Below are 19,438 nucleotides of genomic sequence, written 5' to 3' on the forward strand. Positions count from 1 at the left end.
ACGAGTACTGCGTAGACATGTGTTGAATGCAAGGAGTCTCAATGAGCAGTTCATTTTTGTTTTTTCAAAAGGTGAGGTCAGGGCTCAGTAGACATTATCTTCATTACTCATAAGCTAACTCAACCAAAGTGTTGGCTACATCTACATCCGCCGTGACCGCGACGCTGCTACATCTAATAGGCGGTTTCTTCACCATTGTCTCAACAGCACTTAGTAGATCTTCTTCTCGTCGTTGTGAGAGCATGTCTTGCCGTGGCTGGTGTGCTCAGCCAGAGCCTTCCAGCGACGCATCTGCTGGAGAACACCAGCGCGGCCCCGAAGGATCGGGGTAGTGTTGGCGCGAGGGGGGACACCCTCAAGAGAGTTGGCAAGGGTAGCAAGAGCGCGGCCAGCAGCCTTGGTGTTGACGGTGATGGCATCCCAGTTGATGTTGTCAATCGTGTCGCAGGCCTGGTGGTAGCAAGGGTCGTTCTCGCCCTCACCAGTGAAGATGGATGCGACCGGGATGCCGAGCTCGACGAAACCGGCGTAGTCAGAGCGGCCGTCAAACTCGGCGGAGATGGTCTCCTTGCCGTTGGCCTCGAGGTAGTCGGCGATAAGCTGAGGACCAATACCGCTGTTGTTGTAGGAGGCGAGCTCGTAGATGGGGTTAGGGGATCCGATCATGTCGTAGTTGAAGTAGTACTTGATCTTGTCGGCGTCCTCGGAGCTGAGGTGCTCAGTGTAGTAGTAGGATCCCACCAGGCCGGCCTCCTCAGCGGCCCACCAGGCGAAACGGATCTTGTGGGGGAAGCCGCTGTACTTTTTGACGGAGCCCATCAGCTCAAGGAGAGCGGCAGTGCCAGAACCATCGTCGTTGATGCCGGGACCCTCAAGAACGCTGTCGAGATGGGCGCCGAGCATGATGACCTTGTTCGGGTCACCCTCCTTAGTCTCAGAGATGACGTTCCAGGTCTCACGCTCCTCGAAGATGGCATCCACGATGAGGGTGACGATCACCTCCTCGCCGGCGGTGAGAAGGGCCTTCCACGCCTCTCCAGTCTCGAGGGTGATGATACCCAGGGGGACGAGGAGACCAATGTTCTCAGCACTGAGAGTGGGCTTGGTGATATCGTCGCCAGGGACCTGGTTGTACAGGATCACACCGAGGGCACCAGCAGCCTTGGCGTTCTTGATCTTGTCAGAGACGGCGCATACGCCGCGCTTGATCAAGGCAAGCTTGCCGGTGGCATCGATGCCCGTGAAGGCCTCTGGGAGACATCCGGAACCATTCACGTCGTCGACGGGGGTATCGATGAGAGGAGCCGTGATACCGCCCGGCAGGGGAGTGGCGGTGTTGTACTCGGCACTGATGACAATGACATCGCCGTCGGGTCCGGTCACGGAGATGGCGTTGGTCTGCTCAAAGGTGTGGTTGAAGGGCTGGAGGTAGGTATCCATCTGCTTGGCGAAGCGAGTCTGGGCGCGCTCCAGGACGAAGTCGACTGAGGCCTTGTAGCCCGGTGTGCCAAAGGCGCGGGTGCCGCCATTGTCGCGAGCGATCTTGTTCAGGTTCCAGAGAACACGCTCAAGCCTGTTTAAGCCTTGGTTAGCCAGAGCTGCACATCATAGGAGATCGTGGTAGCATGGAATTGACTCACTCAACGGTCTTGATGTCAGCCTCAATCTTGTCAGGAGTGAGGGGATCGGTGGCCAAGGTGGATGTGGCCAGCGCCAGAGCGGCTGCGGAGAGGTAGGCGGTCTTCATCTTGGCGGATGATCTGGTGATGCACTCAGCGAGACCAGGAAGGAGACCGCGAGAAGAACAAGGCGGGTTGAGCTCTCAGAATCTCAGAGACGCGCTCAGGGGCATTGCCCGCTTCTTTATAATGATCACAGCATGCAAACACCGCATGTTGAGTTGCTTTTTCACCCTGGCTTTCCATGTCGAATGGCACGCTGCGCGGCGACATTGCGAGGTCTTGCCTAGAGTCAGAGCTCAAGCTTCTGGTTAAGCTTGGCATGCATTTGGACCTTGCCGATTGCATGGGTTCTGGGGCGGGGAACATGAAGGCATATCGAATCAGCGGGCCCAATTGATGCAACTGATAAGCAGAACTCGAGCCCAGCAAGTTCTGTCAGCAAAGCCGGGCTCGCCTAGCCTGATTGTTCTGCTAGCCTTGGTCATGCAATAACGGGTGAGTGTTACCGCAAGTAGTTTGCCGTTGGGAAAGAAGGCGAGAGGCATAGAAGAAGCACTTTCGATGCTGCTGCACCCGAGGGCCAAGACGCGGGTCACAACATCTTGGCTCAAATATTCGCACGCCACGATGTAACCCCAAAGGGCAGGTGCCAAGACTTTTTCATATCGCGGGGTGGCGGGTTGGGACCAACTGTTGCTCAGCACCGCGTCAGTTGGATAAAGGACCTGCCCATCTTGCTCTTCTGCCGATGCCAGGGTTCTCGTTTGGTGGTTCAGTAACACGGTTCTTGGGCCTAAAGTTTCTTCCGTAGTCTTGTCCGCCTTCTCGGCTTCCGTCCGGGATGTGGCCACGGCGCACGACAACGCTGCTTCGCGTGGCTTGCGGGGTTGGGGATAAGGGGGACTTTTGGAAGCTGATGTCTTGGACGGTCGGCCTTAACGTGCTGCACCTGCTCTCTTGGGGTTCATTCCAGCTTGTTGCCAAGACATTAAACGAGCTTTTGATCGGTAAGCCGGCTCTGTCAGATGTGATGCATGGCAGAGTATCTGAGCGTCGGGGAGTTTACCATTTGCAAACAACAGGGGAAGATAACGCGATAATGACTTTTCAGGACTACTTATGGCTGAAATATCGTCATGGTTGTGTCTCATTGGGGGGTTAGACGTGGAGAACTGGGAAAAGTTCATCAGTTGCGGACTCTCCTTTACAAGACTCCGTGTGTTGAAGTCTAACTATAAAAAAAAATATTGAACTTGATGATGGGTAGATTTGCCCCATTAGTGACCACATCTGAGAGTTCAACAACCCAATTCAAGTACCTTATCAAGAGTCTCAATTCGATATTCTTGTCTTACCAGAGATATCGAGACTCTTGGAATGACACGTTCATTGTTGGCTCTTGGGCAGTAACTGCACGGCTTTAGAAGAGGGAATAGGGTCTAGCCAGTACCGTGGCTGGCTGCAACGTTAGGCAAGAGAGTCCGTAGAAGTTCTCCATCTACACTTGTCCCCGATGCCAGTTTTCCGGGCCGTCCTGCATTATGCATAGAATGTTGATCTAGATGTACCTTGCTCAATACTAAGCTGCAGAGCCAGCCACATGGCGTCCTGACAAGTCTCCGAAACCATCACACATTCAATACTTCCATAAATGCCTCCTTACATAGCCTTCTTCAACAGAAACTAGCATTCGTCAGCACCCGATCGATGGCTCAGGGTCGGCTCACGCGCTTGCTTCCCTATTGGGCTGACAAGCCTGACCTCGTCACCCTAGTCAACAAATAAGCTTAACAATAAACTTTGGAGTTAGCACTGCCTTACTAAAACCTTGGGCGGTTGATCAGGAGCTTATTCCCCGCTGCCTCCAAACCTGTGTGACTCTCATTGCAAACGCTTATTGTAACTCCTGATTGCGAGAAGTTCTCTTCTCCTCAGGATGGTCCTGCACGTCATGACTCGCCTTGCAGTTGCTTCCGAGGACTCTACAGAAATTGGCTAATTTCCAATGACCTCAGTTATCAATCATTGCGGTTTGCATGTTGATGAAATCGAAAGCAAAGCCAGGACGGCTTACTTGTGGTTGGTTCTTGCCGTGATTTGAATTTGTGGATAAAACCGAATATCAGACGCGCGCATTTCGATCTCTGAGCAGCCTCCGCCCGTTGGCCTTTTTCGGCAGATCTAAATCCAAGTAGATCGAATCCTCATCTTCCACCACTTCGATCAGACCAGGGCACTTTACTCGTCCTCCAGAGCCGGTGTGATGTGATCCCTCCCTGCGACCTGCCAGCCTGGGCTTGCTACATGAGATTGGCGCTGATAACTGTGGCGCAAATCTGGTACCGTTGTTCGGCGGTCTTTCGGTATTATTCCCAGCGAGTCGAAGAGCTACGGCAGTCCGCCTTATTCATTACTCGTTATCAACCTGCAGAATAACCTGCAGTCTGGATACAGAATGCGGCTTTGACAGCGTTTGGAGAGACCATCCACCGTCATTATCAATAAAAGGAGCGGAAGAAGGAGGTCCCGATTGAAAGAAGAAAAGTAAGATCCAGTTCGGGTATTGTTCAGAAGCTGAATATGCAAACATTTCTGAAATTCGCGTTATGCAGATTAATCGTGCCGAAGTCGACAAAGTACTTAATCAGCGGCCAGACATAACAACGCGAACCATTGGGTCTGGTATCCCAGTCCTAACATACCGGTTACATGTTCGCATAACAATCAATCGGATCTTGAAGGTGCGAAGGGCAGAAGTAAATGGATGGATAGATGGGGAGACCCGAGGCTCTGAGGCTCGTACATAATGTCTCCTGACAAGAACTACCTTATGTCTTATGTCAAAGACAACTTCGCTCTGGGGGTAATTCTACAGCATGAGATACACAAGTCTAAAACACTTACATGGATGCAAGAGGTTGGCTATCAGCAGTAGTTCAGTGGTAAATATGTGCCTTGCTCACACTGTCACATTCGAATTTCCGAATCCAAAATCCCCATAGTGATAAAAGTAGAACAGATCATAAGAGTAGCTCAGTTTCGAAGATGAAGCAGACGCACTATCGAGTACGAAAGCAGATATTTGAGCATTTCATAAGCCCGCGCACGTCGTCGACATGTAGGTAAGAGAGCCTCACTCCAGACTTAGACGCCCTTTAACTAAAACTAAGTTGACGGCCAAGCCAATAAGTATCATGTGGCTGTTCAGCTTACTGCATTCTGACTATTCGTGAGCAAGATGTCACATTCCCGTTCGGGGAGAAATACATGAACAACGGCAGAGGGTGGGATGACCAAGAGACGACACGGAGGCAGCTCTTGCGTTGTTCAATTCGGCTTCCTGATAGCTCATGCCACAATTCATGCTTCGTATTGGTCAGTATCTGCTCGTTCCAATTTCTGTATTGCATTCTCCATCGCAATTGGGCCCCTAAATTTCAAGGACTTCATCAACGCGTACGAATCTCTCAAACTTCAAAGACTCATCTTCAGGCTGAATTATTTGTTCTTTAGCTATTTGAGAGATTGTCTCGAAACGAAAATGTTTCCTCGGCATTGCCCGCAGATTTACAAGCATCATGAACCGGCATGGTGACACCGCAGATCCCCCCGCAATCCAAAGCCACGGCACACAGCATCACGGAAGCCGTGCAAAAGTTTGTTGCGCTCTGTCGACATAGTAGTAGCAAGATCCAACCTTGCTTATTCGTCTTTGTTGTTCTCTTTTAATTAAAACACGGGTGGCATTGGCGTTTTGACTTGCGACGATGGCTCGGCTGATTAATTGGTGGAAACCCCGCCTCCAAAGTGGAATGCGGGTTTTCCCCATTTTCATTGGCAATGCCCCTTGCCAGAGTTAATAAAGTCGAGCCGTGGCACTCGCTCGTGTGGTTCCGTTGTTTCCTTTTTGCGCTGCCCTCTTAGTTCCCGTGATGAGATTCTAGGGGGGTGGGATGAGGAGGCAACGTCGTCGTGCCAAGGAGTTTGCTGGCTGGCTACGCTGGCTTGGTGTCTTGGATTGAGAGGAGTGGTCCCCATTGGAGACGAAAAGGAGAAGAAAGGATGAACTGTTTTTGAGTCGGGGTGTTGATGATATATAGCACGGTGGTTCCCATGTAAGAGCAAGTTTCTGGATTTAAAGTGCTCAGCTCCAGGCAGGCAGTGTCAGTCGTTACGCAACTTGCTCTTTGTCGCAGCCGTCGATCTCTCGCTTTTGTCCATCAGACGTTCGTCCGAGATATTCGAAACATGCAGATCGCTGCTTGCTTCCTAGGCCTTGCGGCTCTGGTCGCTGGTCACGGATACGTCGACAATGCTACCATTGGTGGCACCTACTACCAGGTTTGTCATGACATATCTTCGTGTTATGGATAATGGTTGCTAACTCATTTTCAACAGTTCTACCAGGTACATTAGACTATCAAAGATACAAATGTTCTATTGTATATCTAACAACAGACACGTACCTAGCCTTACCAAGACCCGTACACGAGCCCTACTGTAAGTCTAAGCTCTAGCTTCATCCCCCATGCGAGGATATCACAACTCACACAAGTTTCAAATAGCCCCAGAGAATCTCTCGCCCGGTCCAAGGCAACGGTCCAGTCGAGAGCGTCGACTTGATCGATGTCCAGTGCGGAGGATACACAGCCGGCGGCGTCTCGGGCTCGACGCCCGCGGCCCTGCACGCTACTGCTGCAGCGGGATCGACCGTCACCCTGCGATGGACTCTCTGGCCCGATTCTCACGTCGGTCCTGTGATCACCTACATGGCACGATGCCCCGATTCCGGTTGTCAGGCATGGCAGCCTGGCACTTCGTAAGTAAAAAGTAATACGTAAATGTGTCTAGGTGCCGTGTCTAACCTCTGAGACAGTGCTGTGTGGTTCAAGGTCAAGGAGGGTGGACGCACCGGAACCACCAACACTTGGGCTGATGTAAGTTGGACCTGCGATGTCCAACTCGATTAGTTGGCACTAACATCTGTTAGACCCCCCTCATGGTTGCCAACTCCGGCTACCAGTACACAATCCCGTCCTGCTTGAAGTCGGGCTACTACCTCGTCCGCCACGAGATCATTGCTCTGCACGCCGCCTACTCGTACCCTGGCGCACAATTCTACCCCGGATGCCATCAACTCCAGGTCACTGGTTCCGGCACCAAGACTGCGACTTCGCTGGTTGCCATCCCCGGCGCGTACAAGTCGACTGATCCTGGTATCACCTACGATGCCTACAAGGGTATGCTGTACAATGTCTCTTGGATTCTTGACTCTTGACAATTGCTGACCTTTGACTTTCTTTGAAGCTCAAACTTACACTATTCCCGGCCCGGCTGTGTTCACCTGCTAAGCACCTTCCGATTGCTGTTGACAGTAGCAAGGACTGAGCTCGTCCATTCATTTAAATTCGTGTACATATTGAGACAAGTGAGAAAGTATATACCTTTGAACACGATCGACGAGCTTGCCGTTAGGCTCGATCCATCATCCACGTCAGATGCATCAACTCAACTGGGAACATGTCATTTGACGAAAGCTCACAGGGCACCACCCGTGCATTAAATTTCAGTCTCAGGCGTGGCTCAAATCCAAAACCCAGTTCAATCAATGAAGACTGCCGAGGGTGACTAGGAGTGCCATGTGCCAATCATTCTTCTTTCTTGCTAAGGATAGATTTATTGCTATGACTTTCGGATATGCCATCGGTGTTGAGGTTGCGCGTTGCATCAGCATAAAGTAATAACGTCCTGTCTACATACTTGGTCAAAAACCTGTGAGCTTTGCACTTCAGCACATAATCAATCGAATGAAGTTGTTTGCCTCACTGTTTGCCATGAAACAATGAGAAGAATTCAGCTTCAAGGGGGATTGTTGGCGGGGACGGTTCGGCTGAAGCCTTGATCTAGGCACTGAGGGCTGTTCCCGTCAACCAACTATCACTGGATGTCAACATCCACCAATCCCCGATAGTCTAGTGGTGAGGATATCTGCTTGTCACCGGGGAAATCCCACGATTTAATTCCCCGTCGAGGAGTCTTTCTTTTGCTTTTTTCCCCACACCATGTGGGCAGTTCTTTTTGTTTTCGGGTTGATCTTGTGTTGATTAAAAATGTCGCGTGGCCAGGCCCTTTTGTGGTTCTGCTGGAAATGAGGGTCGGGGGCCCGGGCCACTTTACAGTCCAGGGGTATGCCATGTAGGGATCCTTGTAACTCGTGTGGAAATGAGCAGTCGTTTATCTCTTGGTTTCTTGGCACAAAGGCTTAAAGCAGAACATGGGTCAATTGCGAGCTTGAAGATTTTGGAGTCACGAAGAAAGGTAACGATGAGGTTCATCCAGTATGTGATTGGATTCGTATGTATCTCGCCTCAAGACATCTTGAGAACGACAAAGGAAATTATATACAGGAACAAATTTGCGCCCGGCTGACTACTTTGCAGACACGGCTCAACTCATTACAAGAAAGTCCAGCACAAAACAATCCGCGTCAGCGTTCCCACCAGGGAAAAGAGACTAGCACCCCCGGGTGGGTATCACCGACTCAGAAGAGAGCGGCCGAGAAAACTCGCAAGTGCGAGACGCTTAGCAAGCAGCACCGCTGCCGCTGGGGATGTTGGAGCACTTGGTGGACTTCTTGCCACCGGTGACGCTGACGCCGCTCCACTTCCAGTTGCTGCAGGCACCGGAAGCGCAGAGGATGTAGACGTTGGTGCCGGAGGAGGCGACGGAGCCGGTGATCTTGGAGAGGGTGAGGCCGGTGATGGGGACGCCGTTGGTGGGGGTGCCGGTGGGGGAGCCGTTCTCGTAGTCCTGCTCGATGACGATACCGTACTTGGCAATGTTGGAGAGGGTGATGCCGGAGTAGGTGACGCCGGAGACGGAACCAGTGGCGCCGGAGACAGTCTTGATGCGGACACCGTTGTCGGAGTTGACGATCTTGGAGTTGGAGATGGTGACGGTCTTGACGGTGTTGTCGGAGCGGCCGCCGACGGAGCCAATGGACAGACCGTGGCCACCGGAGCAGGTACCGCCGGTGAAGGTGATGTTAGTGCCGGAGTTGATGGCGAGGCAGTCGTCCTGGTTCTTGACGTTGGCGCCGGAAATGTAGACGCCGGTGGAGGAGCCGACGTCGAAGGCGTCGGTGTTGTGGCCGCCGGCGGAGTCACCAGCGGAGTTGTCAATGGTGACATCGTAGACACCGAGGGTGGTGGCGCTGTTGATGGAGAAGGCCTGGACGGGGGTGTTCAGGACGTTGAGACCCTTGATGTTGGAGCTCTTGAGGCTGTGGGCGTAGAAGAACTTGGGCTTGGTCTTGCCGCCGTTGCTTCCCTTGGAGTCCCACCAGCGGGAGCCCTGGCAGTCGATGGAGTGGCCAGAGGCACCGTTGATGTTGATGTTGGTACCAGAGAAGGAGATGAGGGGTCCCTCCCACTCCTTGTAGCCGAAGGTGGTCTTGCCCTGGAAGGTGACCTTTTACGGTGTCAGCTTAGGTGTTATTCAGTAGCCAGAATCTCCAAACTTACAGTGGTGCCGGACTTAAGACCGGTCATGTCGAGGGTGGTACCGGCAGGGACGACGATGCCGTTGAGGATGATGCTGGTGCAGCTAGCCTTGCCCTTGATGGCGGCAGCGGCATCGGTGAAGGTGCAGCTGGCGCGAGCATCGAGGGGAGCAGCGATAGCAGTGGCGGCCAAGGCGCCGAGGGCGAGAAGTGAAGAAACCATTTTGTTGGAAGGAATTTGTTTTGGTAGTAGAGAGTGACTTGATACACAGTATCAGAATGCTTGTTAAAAAATAAGACGAAAGAATGAATGAGCCAAGACTCTAGAATGGTAAACTGGATGAGATCTGCGGGAGTGATGTCTTGGAAGCTTCTTGGCAATCTGGGGAGGAACTGCAGGATGGTTTATATCCAAATCGACGGGATCTCTTGGCACAGCCTTGCCAAGGCCTGTCAATGAACTGCTCCTGTTTACCATCCTCCTCTGCTCTCTTCCTATCCAGTACGGATACCTTGTTCCACGTACCGACTGCACAGTCGGTCGTCTGGACGCATCATGGGAACAGGGAAACACTGGCCGAGTCAGTTAGATGGAAGATGGAGCTCGACCGGGCCCCAGGCCAGAAGCAACGCGAGTGCCGGGGATGGCCCTTGCTCGTTATAGTCCCATGCAGGCAGGCAAACCCCACCGATAACTCCTGAATTTCTGGAATCGCACTAGATTCTGCCCAACAGTGCCATCTCCGCGATTGACATAGACGAGCACCACTGCCACCATGAGCTCCGCGTCTGTGGACTACTTTCGTACGCCGCCAAGGCTAAGGCTTGTTGAAGCAGGGTCGTCCGGCCCTTGCACCGATCGAATCTAGGCACTCTATTCAATAGGTGGTTGTATCAATCCTGGATCTCAAGTTGCCGAGTTCCGTGCCGTTCTTCCAGCCGCAACTTTCAACTGGGGCTTTCGTCCCATTGTGGTAAACATCGAACCTCCCAGCATTTGGGGGGGCATCATACAGAAGGAGGAGGGGACGGGAGCCGCGAAAGGGGGATTGCCTAGGAGCACTGGACGCGTAACGGACCAATTGTTCCCCAGGGATGCCAGTACCGGGGCGGCTGGTTGGTGGAAAGTTTATGGTCAGACAATGTGAGCTTTAAATTGAACAGAGTTCGACTGATATTGCGTGCCCTCAGGGTTAGCTTGGTTGAATCGTTGGTAATGTGATGGTCATGGCCTCCCGAACACGTATAGCTGAAGGGACTTATGGGAGTGGGGTGGGGGGTTGATCACATCACGGTACGGCAGTCGATTGCAATAGAATTGACTTTCGGGGAGCGTCTACCAAAAAGCCACGAGAATTGGTGCTGCCATGGAACATTTCTGCCTATTCTGCCCATGATTGGCGGGAAAGTTCAGAGTTTCGGGCCCATCCTCAACTGTTTTGCTGCCCTCCAAACTTCCTCAAGATGGCCTAGTCATGTTAGCGCTGGCCCGTCACGCGTGCAGAATGTGCAGAATATTGCCAGAACCGGGTCCCCGTCGACGAGCTAATTTGAGTCTTGACCATGAAATGTCGAGCATCCAACACCTTCGGCTGCTCGCGCCTTTTCGCTTGACGGCGCGACGTAACTGATGCAGGTGTTTAACTCACTTTGACTTGGCAGATTTTCTCCTTCCCCCCTCTCACGATCCTGAAAGGGAATTAGAGTTTGCGCCTTTCTTCGTGTTGACCATGTTGGATGGCGGATGAAACACAAGTCATCTGAACGGCAGCTAGGGAGTTGACAGTCCTTGAATTTGCACCAGTCAAAACTCTGAATCTTCAATTTCAACGTCGCATCATGTTTGGTTTTTCCGTCCGACTTGCCGGCTCTCTTTCTACATGGCACCCTCAAGTCTCAGCCGCATATCATCATTCAATAGCAAACATGACATCGACATGACTCTTGAATAGCCGGCAAGCGGCACAAGTCTCTAGAGGCAAGACAACGTCCATCTAGATGCTTCAGCGGCTCCATCCTAATGATGGGTTGATGGGGCGCGCGTCCTATCTAGCTGGAATCGTTTACCCCAAAAATAATATGGAACTCGGCACTGACATGTATGCAGGTGGGTGAAGAAAGATAGGACCAACATACGAACAGAGTGCGATAAACTGGGGCGCGAGCGCCCAAATGCTCTTTATTTCCGACTCAATGCGACGCATCAGTTGTCTCTTGTTTCAACGGGCCTTTTTACATCAGAAAACTGGAAATCTCTGTCAATTTCGTACTACACCTCTCCTTTTTTAACTTTGAGAATTTTATAACGGACCGAAAAGTGACGATCACAGATTGGCAGAAAAGGTTGCAACGTGGAAGTTCCAACAACACTACAACCAATTCATCGCAGAACTGCAGAAAGAAGAATTAAGGGGCCCAGAACTTCGCCTCTCATTGCGGAGCCCGGCGAGAAATGGGCATGATGGCAAATGGGATTATGGGACCACACGGATGATACAGCACACGTGCACTCATGGGAGACCGGATGATGGGTACTGCGGAATCCGGTATCCGATTGAGTTAGTACGGGACCCGTTTGCCTATTTCCTAATCTCTTGCAATATTCAATGTGCCCCCTGTTCAAGCAACTACATGCAGACTAGCCTGCTGAGAACCTCTAGACTCTCAGCGGTCTAGATCGTCGGGCCCAATTCAACTTCCAAGCAAGTAGCTCCTTTTCTGGTGCGAAGTGCAGCCAGCGCACTTTCCGTCATGAGTCGATGCCTCAGAGACATGAAGCCATCGTATCTACGAAAGGAAGGAGCTTCGGAACTGCCGGTACTATTGAAGCTGTCTTGTCCTTCTTAGACACAATGTCTCGGTACTCGACCGGTAGATGTCAGCAACTTTCTTTTGCAGAAGACTTGCTCCGTACATACGCGGAGAAGTGAAAGGCGATGGAAACCTCTGGTGGATCACAACTCCAATGAGCAAGGGATAATGCCGAGGACCACAACGCCTTGCCCACGGGGGGCTTGACAACAAACGGGTTGACAAGGGTACTCTAGCCGTCAGTATTTCGCCGACGGACTTAGTAGAGACCTGACTGATGGATGGATGGATCCCACAACAGCTGATTTCTGATTCATTACAGGACGTAAACAGATGGAGCGTATGCACTCGACAATTTCCCCGTGGGTTAGACCGTTAGAAGCGGTGTAATTATCACGGGGAGCGGGTTCCAATTGTCCGCCGAAGCTCTCAATCTCTCTTTGGGAATGATTGCTCTCCGAGCAATAGCACTTACTAACCCTCTATTTACAGAATCTCGTATTTACTCTCTCAACCAAAGTTCCCAAACCAAATGTCATCACTAGGCCGAACCCCTTTCTCGACCCCAGGCAACCCGCAGAGCCTTACTTCCTCTTCGCTCGCCACCTTCCACTCTTTGGCCGTCTCGACTCTCGCTGCAATCATCATTACCATGCCCGCCTCTGCGTGCCATGCGTTGTGGCAGTGGAACGCCCACACGCCCGGATTGTCCAGCAAGACTCTGACGACTGCCCACCCGTAGCCTTGGACTGTTACGGTGTCCCTTCTGAGCGGGTTCTCCAGAACACCCGAAGCCGCGAGTTCTGCTTCCAACTCGGCCATGTCTTCGGGTGGGTAGCCCGTTGGAGACTGCTTCAGTACGAAGAACTTGTGCCCATGGATATGGAACGGGTGTGCGCCGTCGTCAAAGTTGCTGATGATGATGTTGACCGTTTGGATGCCTTGCGTCTGGTACACGAACTCATTCTCTGGATTGAAGGTAATGTCGTTTACGCCGGTTGTAGACGGCAACAACGTGTCATTGTCGCTTTTCGCGGCGTCCATGAAGCGATACAGAGCCGGCGAGGTGGCGTTGGCGTGCCACGTCGAGGCGTTGAAGAAGCCCCGCGATAGACGCCATGCTCCTATTTCGAAGTTGGCGCGGAGGTACATTGTGGCTGTGACATTGGGTGCTGGAATTGCATCGACAGGTTTGAGTAAAGTTGTGTTCATGTCTCGACAGTCGACATCTATAGCTTCGTCCCAGCTCTTGCTTTGTGGTTCGCTGAGCTCCGATGCCGATTCATACGTCTTTTCTTTGCTAGAGAGTCCTGGTGTGGCATACCGGATGATCCCCTTCACTTCTGAATCGAGCCAGGGATTTTCTCGTGCGAAGCAGTGCGTGGTCATCCTAGCTCGCAACCAGAACGAGTCGGCAGTGGTGAGATTGGTCTCAATAATCACACTGTAGCGCTGTGCCGGAAGGATATTGAGGCGGTGGAAGGGTTCAGGGCGTACATCAGTCCCATCAACCTCGGTGATGTAGAGCGGATGCTCGTCGATTTCGATCTGAAATTCGGCAAAGGCACCAGTATTTATGAACCTCAGGCGATGTCGCTCATTTGGAGCCAGGCTAAAGGTTTCCAACGAGGATACACGAGATTTCTCGTTCTGGCAACTCCATCCGTCGAAGTCGGCACAATCGCGATAGTTGCGCCCGTTGATGAGGCCACTCGACGGCACAGGCTCTTCATTCTCCTGGTCTGATTGAAGATAGTCCATCAACAACTCGGCCGATGTGTTGTGATAGTGGTCTGAGATCATGATAACCCGATCAGTCGAGTACTGATCTCTCGTTCCCTGGTTGTTTCTCGGGTGGATGACGAGAGGCCCGACGAGTCCATCAGAAGCTTGGTTGCTGTGATGTGCGTGGTGCCAATACGTTCCTGACTGGTTCTCGACCGTGAACCTGTACGTGAACGTCGCGTTGGGTGCAATAGGGCACTGCGTCACGCCGACGGTGCCGTCCATGGAGTTCGTGCCGTTTTGATACATGCCGTGAAAATGAATGGCTGTGGCATTGACGGCTTCGTTGCGGACGTGGACAACAATGGTGTCTCCCTCGTTGCACTCAATGAGAGGTCCGGGAAACTGGTTGTTGATGAGCATCATCGGCCGAAAGATCCCATCAGGGTTGAAGATCGCATCGCTGATGGTCCAATAGTACTCTCTGATGCTTGGCACGGCGTTGAAGTCCCACGAAGAGCCCAAAACATATTCCGACGAGTCCCTCAATTGTGGCGACGATGGTATCGGTTCTTTGACCACATAGACCGCCGTTTGAGAACGATGCGGTGCAGCCGCAGGGTAAAGCAGATCTGATGCATAAAAAATGAAGAAGAATATGAAAACGCCAAAGAAACCTGTAGAGACTCGACTCAGTAAAGCGCCCTCTGATTGACTCCTCAGCAGTTGCGGTGTCTCATCATCATCTTGGGGGGGAAGAAATGGCGATTTCTCGCCGTTGTCCTCCGTAGCTGAACTGTAAGACGAAGATTCCAGATGGTCCAAGTTGAAATCGGTGGAGATCGTTAGAGATGGACTCAAAAGCCTCTTTTGATCGCTTCCTCGCTCAACGTCGTCCATGGCGTGAATCTCATTGCGTCTTGACGAATGGACGGAATAACGCAACGCAAAGAAGAGATTCAAATTCAGACAAGAGGTTGAAAATGCGAACAAAATGCCGCTCACGAGCCGAACTGCCGTTCAAGGCAGGTAAGTTTTTGGAAAATGGGGTGGCGTAGCATTCTGTTTTGTTTCTGCCCGCTCGTTGCCGCCCTCTCGGGAAGCCGGCATGCCTGTCCTCTTACACGTGCGTTGGAAATGGCCCAATCAGACCTCACACTTTGACAACCTGCGTCTGCAATTGGAGTTCGGACGGTCCAAGTCGACTGAGGGGAAATGGATTCAATGCCATCCACTAGATCGAAAAGTACTGACAGGCTCCTTTTTTCGTCCCATCCATCTGTTCGTTTAATGGATCGACGAGCGTTCCCGTGCGCAGGGGTGGCGATGCTGTCAGCCTGTCAGGGATGTGACCTTCCCCATTCCTCGTCTCGATACTACAGAGTCACCGACACGGAGGTGCCCGACAGCAAATCATAGAGAATATGAATAATCAAGGAGTCCCGGCCTTGAGGCTCTTGGTTTACTTTGTGCTCGCCACGTCGTTCTTTCAACCACTCGTTTGAAGGCCTTTTCAGCTTCATCATCTTCCACGATGCATTACGCAGTTGCCGCAGCTATCTTCGCGGCCGGCGCCCATGCTGCTGCCGTAGCGCCTCTCTGTGCTCGAGCGACCTCTTCAAGCTCTTCTGGAGGTTGGGAGACTCGGTACACTGCCACCGGCACCGCTGCTGTCGCTGCTGCTGCTGCCACAGCCAAGACTAGCAGCCCAACCAGCAACGTCAAAGGCAAGGCTTTCGACCGCTTTGTCATTATCTGGAATGAGAATACCGATTACGATAAGGCTATCGGTGATCGTTAGTGCTTCCTTGAGCCCTTGATCCCCTCAGAATCTGACCTGTCGCAGCCAACTTTGCTTGGCTTGCCAAGAAGGGCATCACGCTGTCCAACAACTTTGCCGTCACTCATCCTTCTGAGCCCAACTACTTTGCATCGGTTTCTGGAGATTATCTGGGCATGAATAACGATAACTTCAATCGCGCCGATCGCAATGTTTCTACTGTGTTTGATCTCCTGGACACACAAGGAATCTCATGGGCGGCCTACCAGGAAGACATGCCGTTCTCAGGTTTCGAAGGCATGGCATGGGTGAACCAACAAAACGGAGCTAACGATTATGTCCGCAAACATGACCCGCCAATCTTCTTTGACAGCGTCACTAGTTCGGAGCAGCGCCTGTCCCAGGTCAAGAACCTGTCCATGGTCTACCCGGAGCGATCACAGTTCCACAAAGACCTCAAGGCCAATAAACTACCCCAATGGTTATTTTGCACGCCGAACATGACTTCGGACGGTCACGATGCGTCTGTCACTACTGCAGGTGCTTGGAACAGGAAGTTCCTTGAGCCACTGCTGGAGGATAAGAACTTCATGAACAACACATTGGTTTTGGTCACTTGGGACGAGAATGAGACGTACACGCAAAAGAACCGCATTCTTGGCATTCTTTTAGGAGACTCAATCCCTAAAGAGCTCGTTGGCACTACGGACTCAAACTTCTATAACCATTATTCTGAGCTTGCTACAGTTGAGGCCAACTGGGACCTCCCGACCCTCGGAAGGTGGGATGTCGGCGCCAACGTCTACAAGTTTGTCGCAGACAAGACCAAGAGCGTCATTCGTCAGTGGAGCAACACCTCGACAGTGCCCGACCGCTACTTCAACCAGTCGTATGCTGGTTTCTTCAACAGCAAAACCGCGAAGCAGTACCCAAAGCCCAACTTGGCTCTGGACGAGAATGCAGCCGGCAGGAAGATTCTCGAGTCCATCAAGGCGACCTGGAAAGACAGCAAAGCTCCTACGTACTACGAGGATACTGTTCAGGTTTCGGACGGACTTAACCCGCCTCCTGGCTACAAGGCATAAAGTCTCGGGACAAAGCACCTAGTAGATACTAGCATTGTAATGATAAATTTATTATTACGACTTTGAATGAATATCCTCTAAGTAATTAAGTTATAATACAATTAGAGTCTAGATATTTAGGTCTTATAGGATATACTTCTAATAAGAAGCCTTGTTAAAGCCTGTTCTTTTTTATAACCTTACTAGATTTCTTTACTAGTTTTCTTTAGCACTTTTTTTTTCTCACTTTTTATTATTATCTCTATTACAATCGTCTAAAGTATACGTCCTCGAATATGCGTACATGTATCCAAGATGATAGACTATAGAGACGCCAGAGGTACCTAGAGCGACAGAAGTAACAGTCGCGACAGTGATAGAGATAATAAGAACAACACCGCTCAGAGAGAGGGCAACGGGAATGGCATCGGACTTGGCCGAGCAAAACCAACCACTCAGTATCTAAAATACGTCACCCGGATGGTACACGGCATGCAGAATCAGCCCTCGTGATGTCGACGAGTCGTTCCACAAGGATGTTCATTGACAACGGCCCGAGCAGGGGAAATGTCGAGTGGAGAAGAGATCGTCAACGGCTATCCCTGCATTAGGAGCCCAAAATGTCCTTCCTGGTCGGGAAGGTGAGAAATTCGTCTCGATTCATTGGCCCAAGATTGAGGGGTTATATTCTCCGGACTCCACACACGTGGTCGCTCTTGGCATCGCCTCTGGGCGAAAGCTTGTGTCTTGACAGATGTTTCTTGCTCCCCCACACCCCTCTTCGACTTCGATGCCGACTATTTCTCCACTAAGGGAAACATTTGGGTATCACGGCATCTCTCAGCCGACTTTTTGGTTGTGTTGTGGCTATGCTGTATCGTCCACTAAGAAGCGCAGAAACTGCGCGTGGACAGAACCGTTGATGAATGGGAGACTGAGCCATGCGTGAGGGGCAAAATGCAGCCCGTCCTTTGCCGGTGTATCATTCCCAGGATTCTGCTCCCGTTTCTCTACAGCTTGAGCCTTCTGGATTGGAACCTCCAAACTCTGTGTTTCGATCGCCGGAGTTCAATGCGAAGTTGCCCCAAATCTCATTTGTTTCACTCAAATCAACAACCCAGTTCACCATTCCTGGCAGCCTTGATTCAGCCCGACAAGCCCCTTTCAAAGTGTTGGGTGGTGAACCCCTCGCTCAAATAAACTCCCCAACTCGCAGAACACATACATCGCCTCCACAATGGTCTCTCCCAAGCTTTCTCGTTTCCTCTCAGACTTCACACTCGGCTTCTCAGATGGCCTTACAGTACCATTCGCCTTGACCGCCGGTCTCAGCTCCCTTGGCCGCAGCGAGACGGTCATCTACGCCGGTCTCGCGGAGATATGCGCGGGATGCATCAGCATGGGAATTGGTGGCTATTTGGCAGCGCGGGACTCTTCACATAATGACTCGTCAACGGTGCAGCCATCACCGGTAGATGAAGAAGAACAGGGCATGCTGTCGTCGGCAGGAAGACCCAGCGAGGACGAAATCGATGACGAGAAGAGCCTGACAGGCGGAGCGATAGACGGAGAGGAAACAGTGCTCCGATATCTCCAGCCACTGGGCTTACCTGAGACAACCGTCGCGATGGTGATTGGGGCCGTGAGGTCTCGGCCGGGAGGGTTAAGCTGGGCTTCGGAGAGAATCAATGGCACCCAAGCTAGCCGACTCCACGCTCTTGTTGGAATTGACAACGTCGACAAGAGCCATCTGCTGATATCGCCAATCTTTTCGGGCCTGTCAATCGCTATCGGATATCTTTGTGGTGGGATGATGCCCCTGTTGCCGTACTTCTTCGCCTCGAGCGTCGGTCACGGGCTTCTGTGGAGCATCATCGTCTGTCTCATTGCTTTGTTCATCTTTGGAGCCGGAAAGAGCTGGTTATTGAGCGATAAGAAGACATCACGGACACGATGTCTATGGGAAGGACTTCAGATGACGTTGTTCGGATGTTGCGCCGCGGGGGCTGCGGTGTTATGTGTACGGTTGGTTGACCAGAAGTGGACGTGAGGTGGCATATCGATAGAAGAGAGTTGCACGTTGATATGATCACATTCTTCAGCAATGAGGTGATCGAGCATGTGTCGCAAAAACGACGCAGTTAATTGCAGGCGGCAATCAACGCCACATATACCCTACTACAGCATGCAAAAGCCCGTTAAAAATACTGATTAGAAGTTCTGGCTATGCCTTGCCCTGATATCATTGCTGAATACTACGATTAGAGCTGCTGCGCAATCCGAGGCAGAGGACCGTCTGGATTTGTTAATGACCAAGTGAAGGTGATTAGTGAACACGAATCGAAGGAGTGGCGGGGCTGACGGATGCGGCGTGGGTTGATCACTAATCTTTAGTGATGGGCGATGCCTTGATACAGCTTGAAAATGCTCACAGCTTACGCTTCCAACTTCCAAGCGATCCTGATAAACTTGGGATCATCCGCTTTGAGATATTCTGAGAAAGCTCGGAGTCTCAGCCAAGAAGGCCCCTTATTTGATAAGACAAGGTGAACGAAAGAACAGGTGCTGTAGCGTAGGACGAAGTCAGTTCCTCAGCATCCCACGAGGAATATCTTAGAAAGAGGCAGCTATCAATACATTAGACACGAGTAATTCTGAGACCCAGTGATTTACGTCGAATATCAAAGATTCAGCATCCATGATCGAATTGAATTCATTAAATCGGATGAAGATTTTTTGAGGTACGGGAATGCAATTCCAAAATATACGCTCAAGTTTTGAATCTTGGAACAGGCGCCAGTGATGCTTTTGTACTCGTCCGAACGTCCTCATGTTCCATTCTCCATCTAGGCTACCTAAATTGGATGAATCGTGC

At 51.5% G+C, this 19,438-nt stretch overlaps 7 protein-coding genes across 7 annotated transcripts; 3 read left to right on the plus strand and 4 right to left on the minus strand.

Annotated features, from left to right (window-relative positions):
* Positions 1-210: 210 nt before the first annotated feature.
* Positions 211-1,747, minus strand: CTAM01_11042 (peptidase family M28; the record flags this gene model as incomplete). The annotated part of the gene is made up of 2 exons (XM_060527054.1): positions 211-1,573; positions 1,641-1,747. 2 exons carry the CDS (start codon positions 1,745-1,747, stop codon positions 211-213), a joined length of 1,470 nt encoding a protein of 489 aa, XP_060378224.1.
* A 315-nt stretch (positions 1,748-2,062) lies between these two features.
* Positions 2,063-2,533, minus strand: CTAM01_11043 (uncharacterized protein; the record flags this gene model as incomplete). Its single annotated transcript, XM_060527055.1, has 1 exon — positions 2,063-2,533. A coding segment is annotated over one exon (471 nt), but the record flags the coding sequence as incomplete, so codon positions are not given.
* Positions 2,534-5,930: 3,397 nt separating this feature from the next.
* Positions 5,931-7,033, plus strand: CTAM01_11044 (glycosyl hydrolase family 61; the record flags this gene model as incomplete). The annotated part of the gene is made up of 7 exons (XM_060527056.1): positions 5,931-6,023; positions 6,081-6,089; positions 6,153-6,182; positions 6,248-6,501; positions 6,559-6,619; positions 6,673-6,922; positions 6,990-7,033. 7 exons carry the CDS (start codon positions 5,931-5,933, stop codon positions 7,031-7,033), a joined length of 741 nt encoding a protein of 246 aa, XP_060378226.1.
* A 1,231-nt stretch (positions 7,034-8,264) lies between these two features.
* Positions 8,265-9,406, minus strand: CTAM01_11045 (endopolygalacturonase 1; the record flags this gene model as incomplete). Its single annotated transcript, XM_060527057.1, has 2 exons — positions 8,265-9,152; positions 9,206-9,406. The coding sequence occupies 2 exons, from the start codon at positions 9,404-9,406 to the stop codon at positions 8,265-8,267; spliced, it is 1,089 nt and encodes a 362-aa protein (XP_060378227.1).
* A 3,098-nt stretch (positions 9,407-12,504) lies between these two features.
* Positions 12,505-14,619, minus strand: CTAM01_11046 (multicopper oxidase; the record flags this gene model as incomplete). The annotated part of the gene is made up of 1 exon (XM_060527058.1): positions 12,505-14,619. The coding sequence occupies one exon, from the start codon at positions 14,617-14,619 to the stop codon at positions 12,505-12,507; it is 2,115 nt and encodes a 704-aa protein (XP_060378228.1).
* A 535-nt stretch (positions 14,620-15,154) lies between these two features.
* CTAM01_11047 (phosphoesterase) lies at positions 15,155-16,584 on the plus strand (the record flags this gene model as incomplete). Its single annotated transcript, XM_060527059.1, has 2 exons — positions 15,155-15,515; positions 15,566-16,584. Coding segments are annotated over 2 exons (1,380 nt in total), but the record flags the coding sequence as incomplete, so codon positions are not given.
* Positions 16,585-17,800: 1,216 nt separating this feature from the next.
* Positions 17,801-18,613, plus strand: CTAM01_11048 (uncharacterized protein; the record flags this gene model as incomplete). The annotated part of the gene is made up of 1 exon (XM_060527060.1): positions 17,801-18,613. The coding sequence occupies one exon, from the start codon at positions 17,801-17,803 to the stop codon at positions 18,611-18,613; it is 813 nt and encodes a 270-aa protein (XP_060378230.1).
* Between the last annotated feature and the right edge of the window lie 825 nt (positions 18,614-19,438).

Source organism: Colletotrichum tamarilloi (genome assembly GCF_030869305.1).
Source record: "Colletotrichum tamarilloi strain Tom-12 chromosome Unknown Scaffold_57.1, whole genome shotgun sequence".
Lineage (NCBI taxonomy): Eukaryota > Fungi > Ascomycota > Sordariomycetes > Glomerellales > Glomerellaceae > Colletotrichum > Colletotrichum tamarilloi.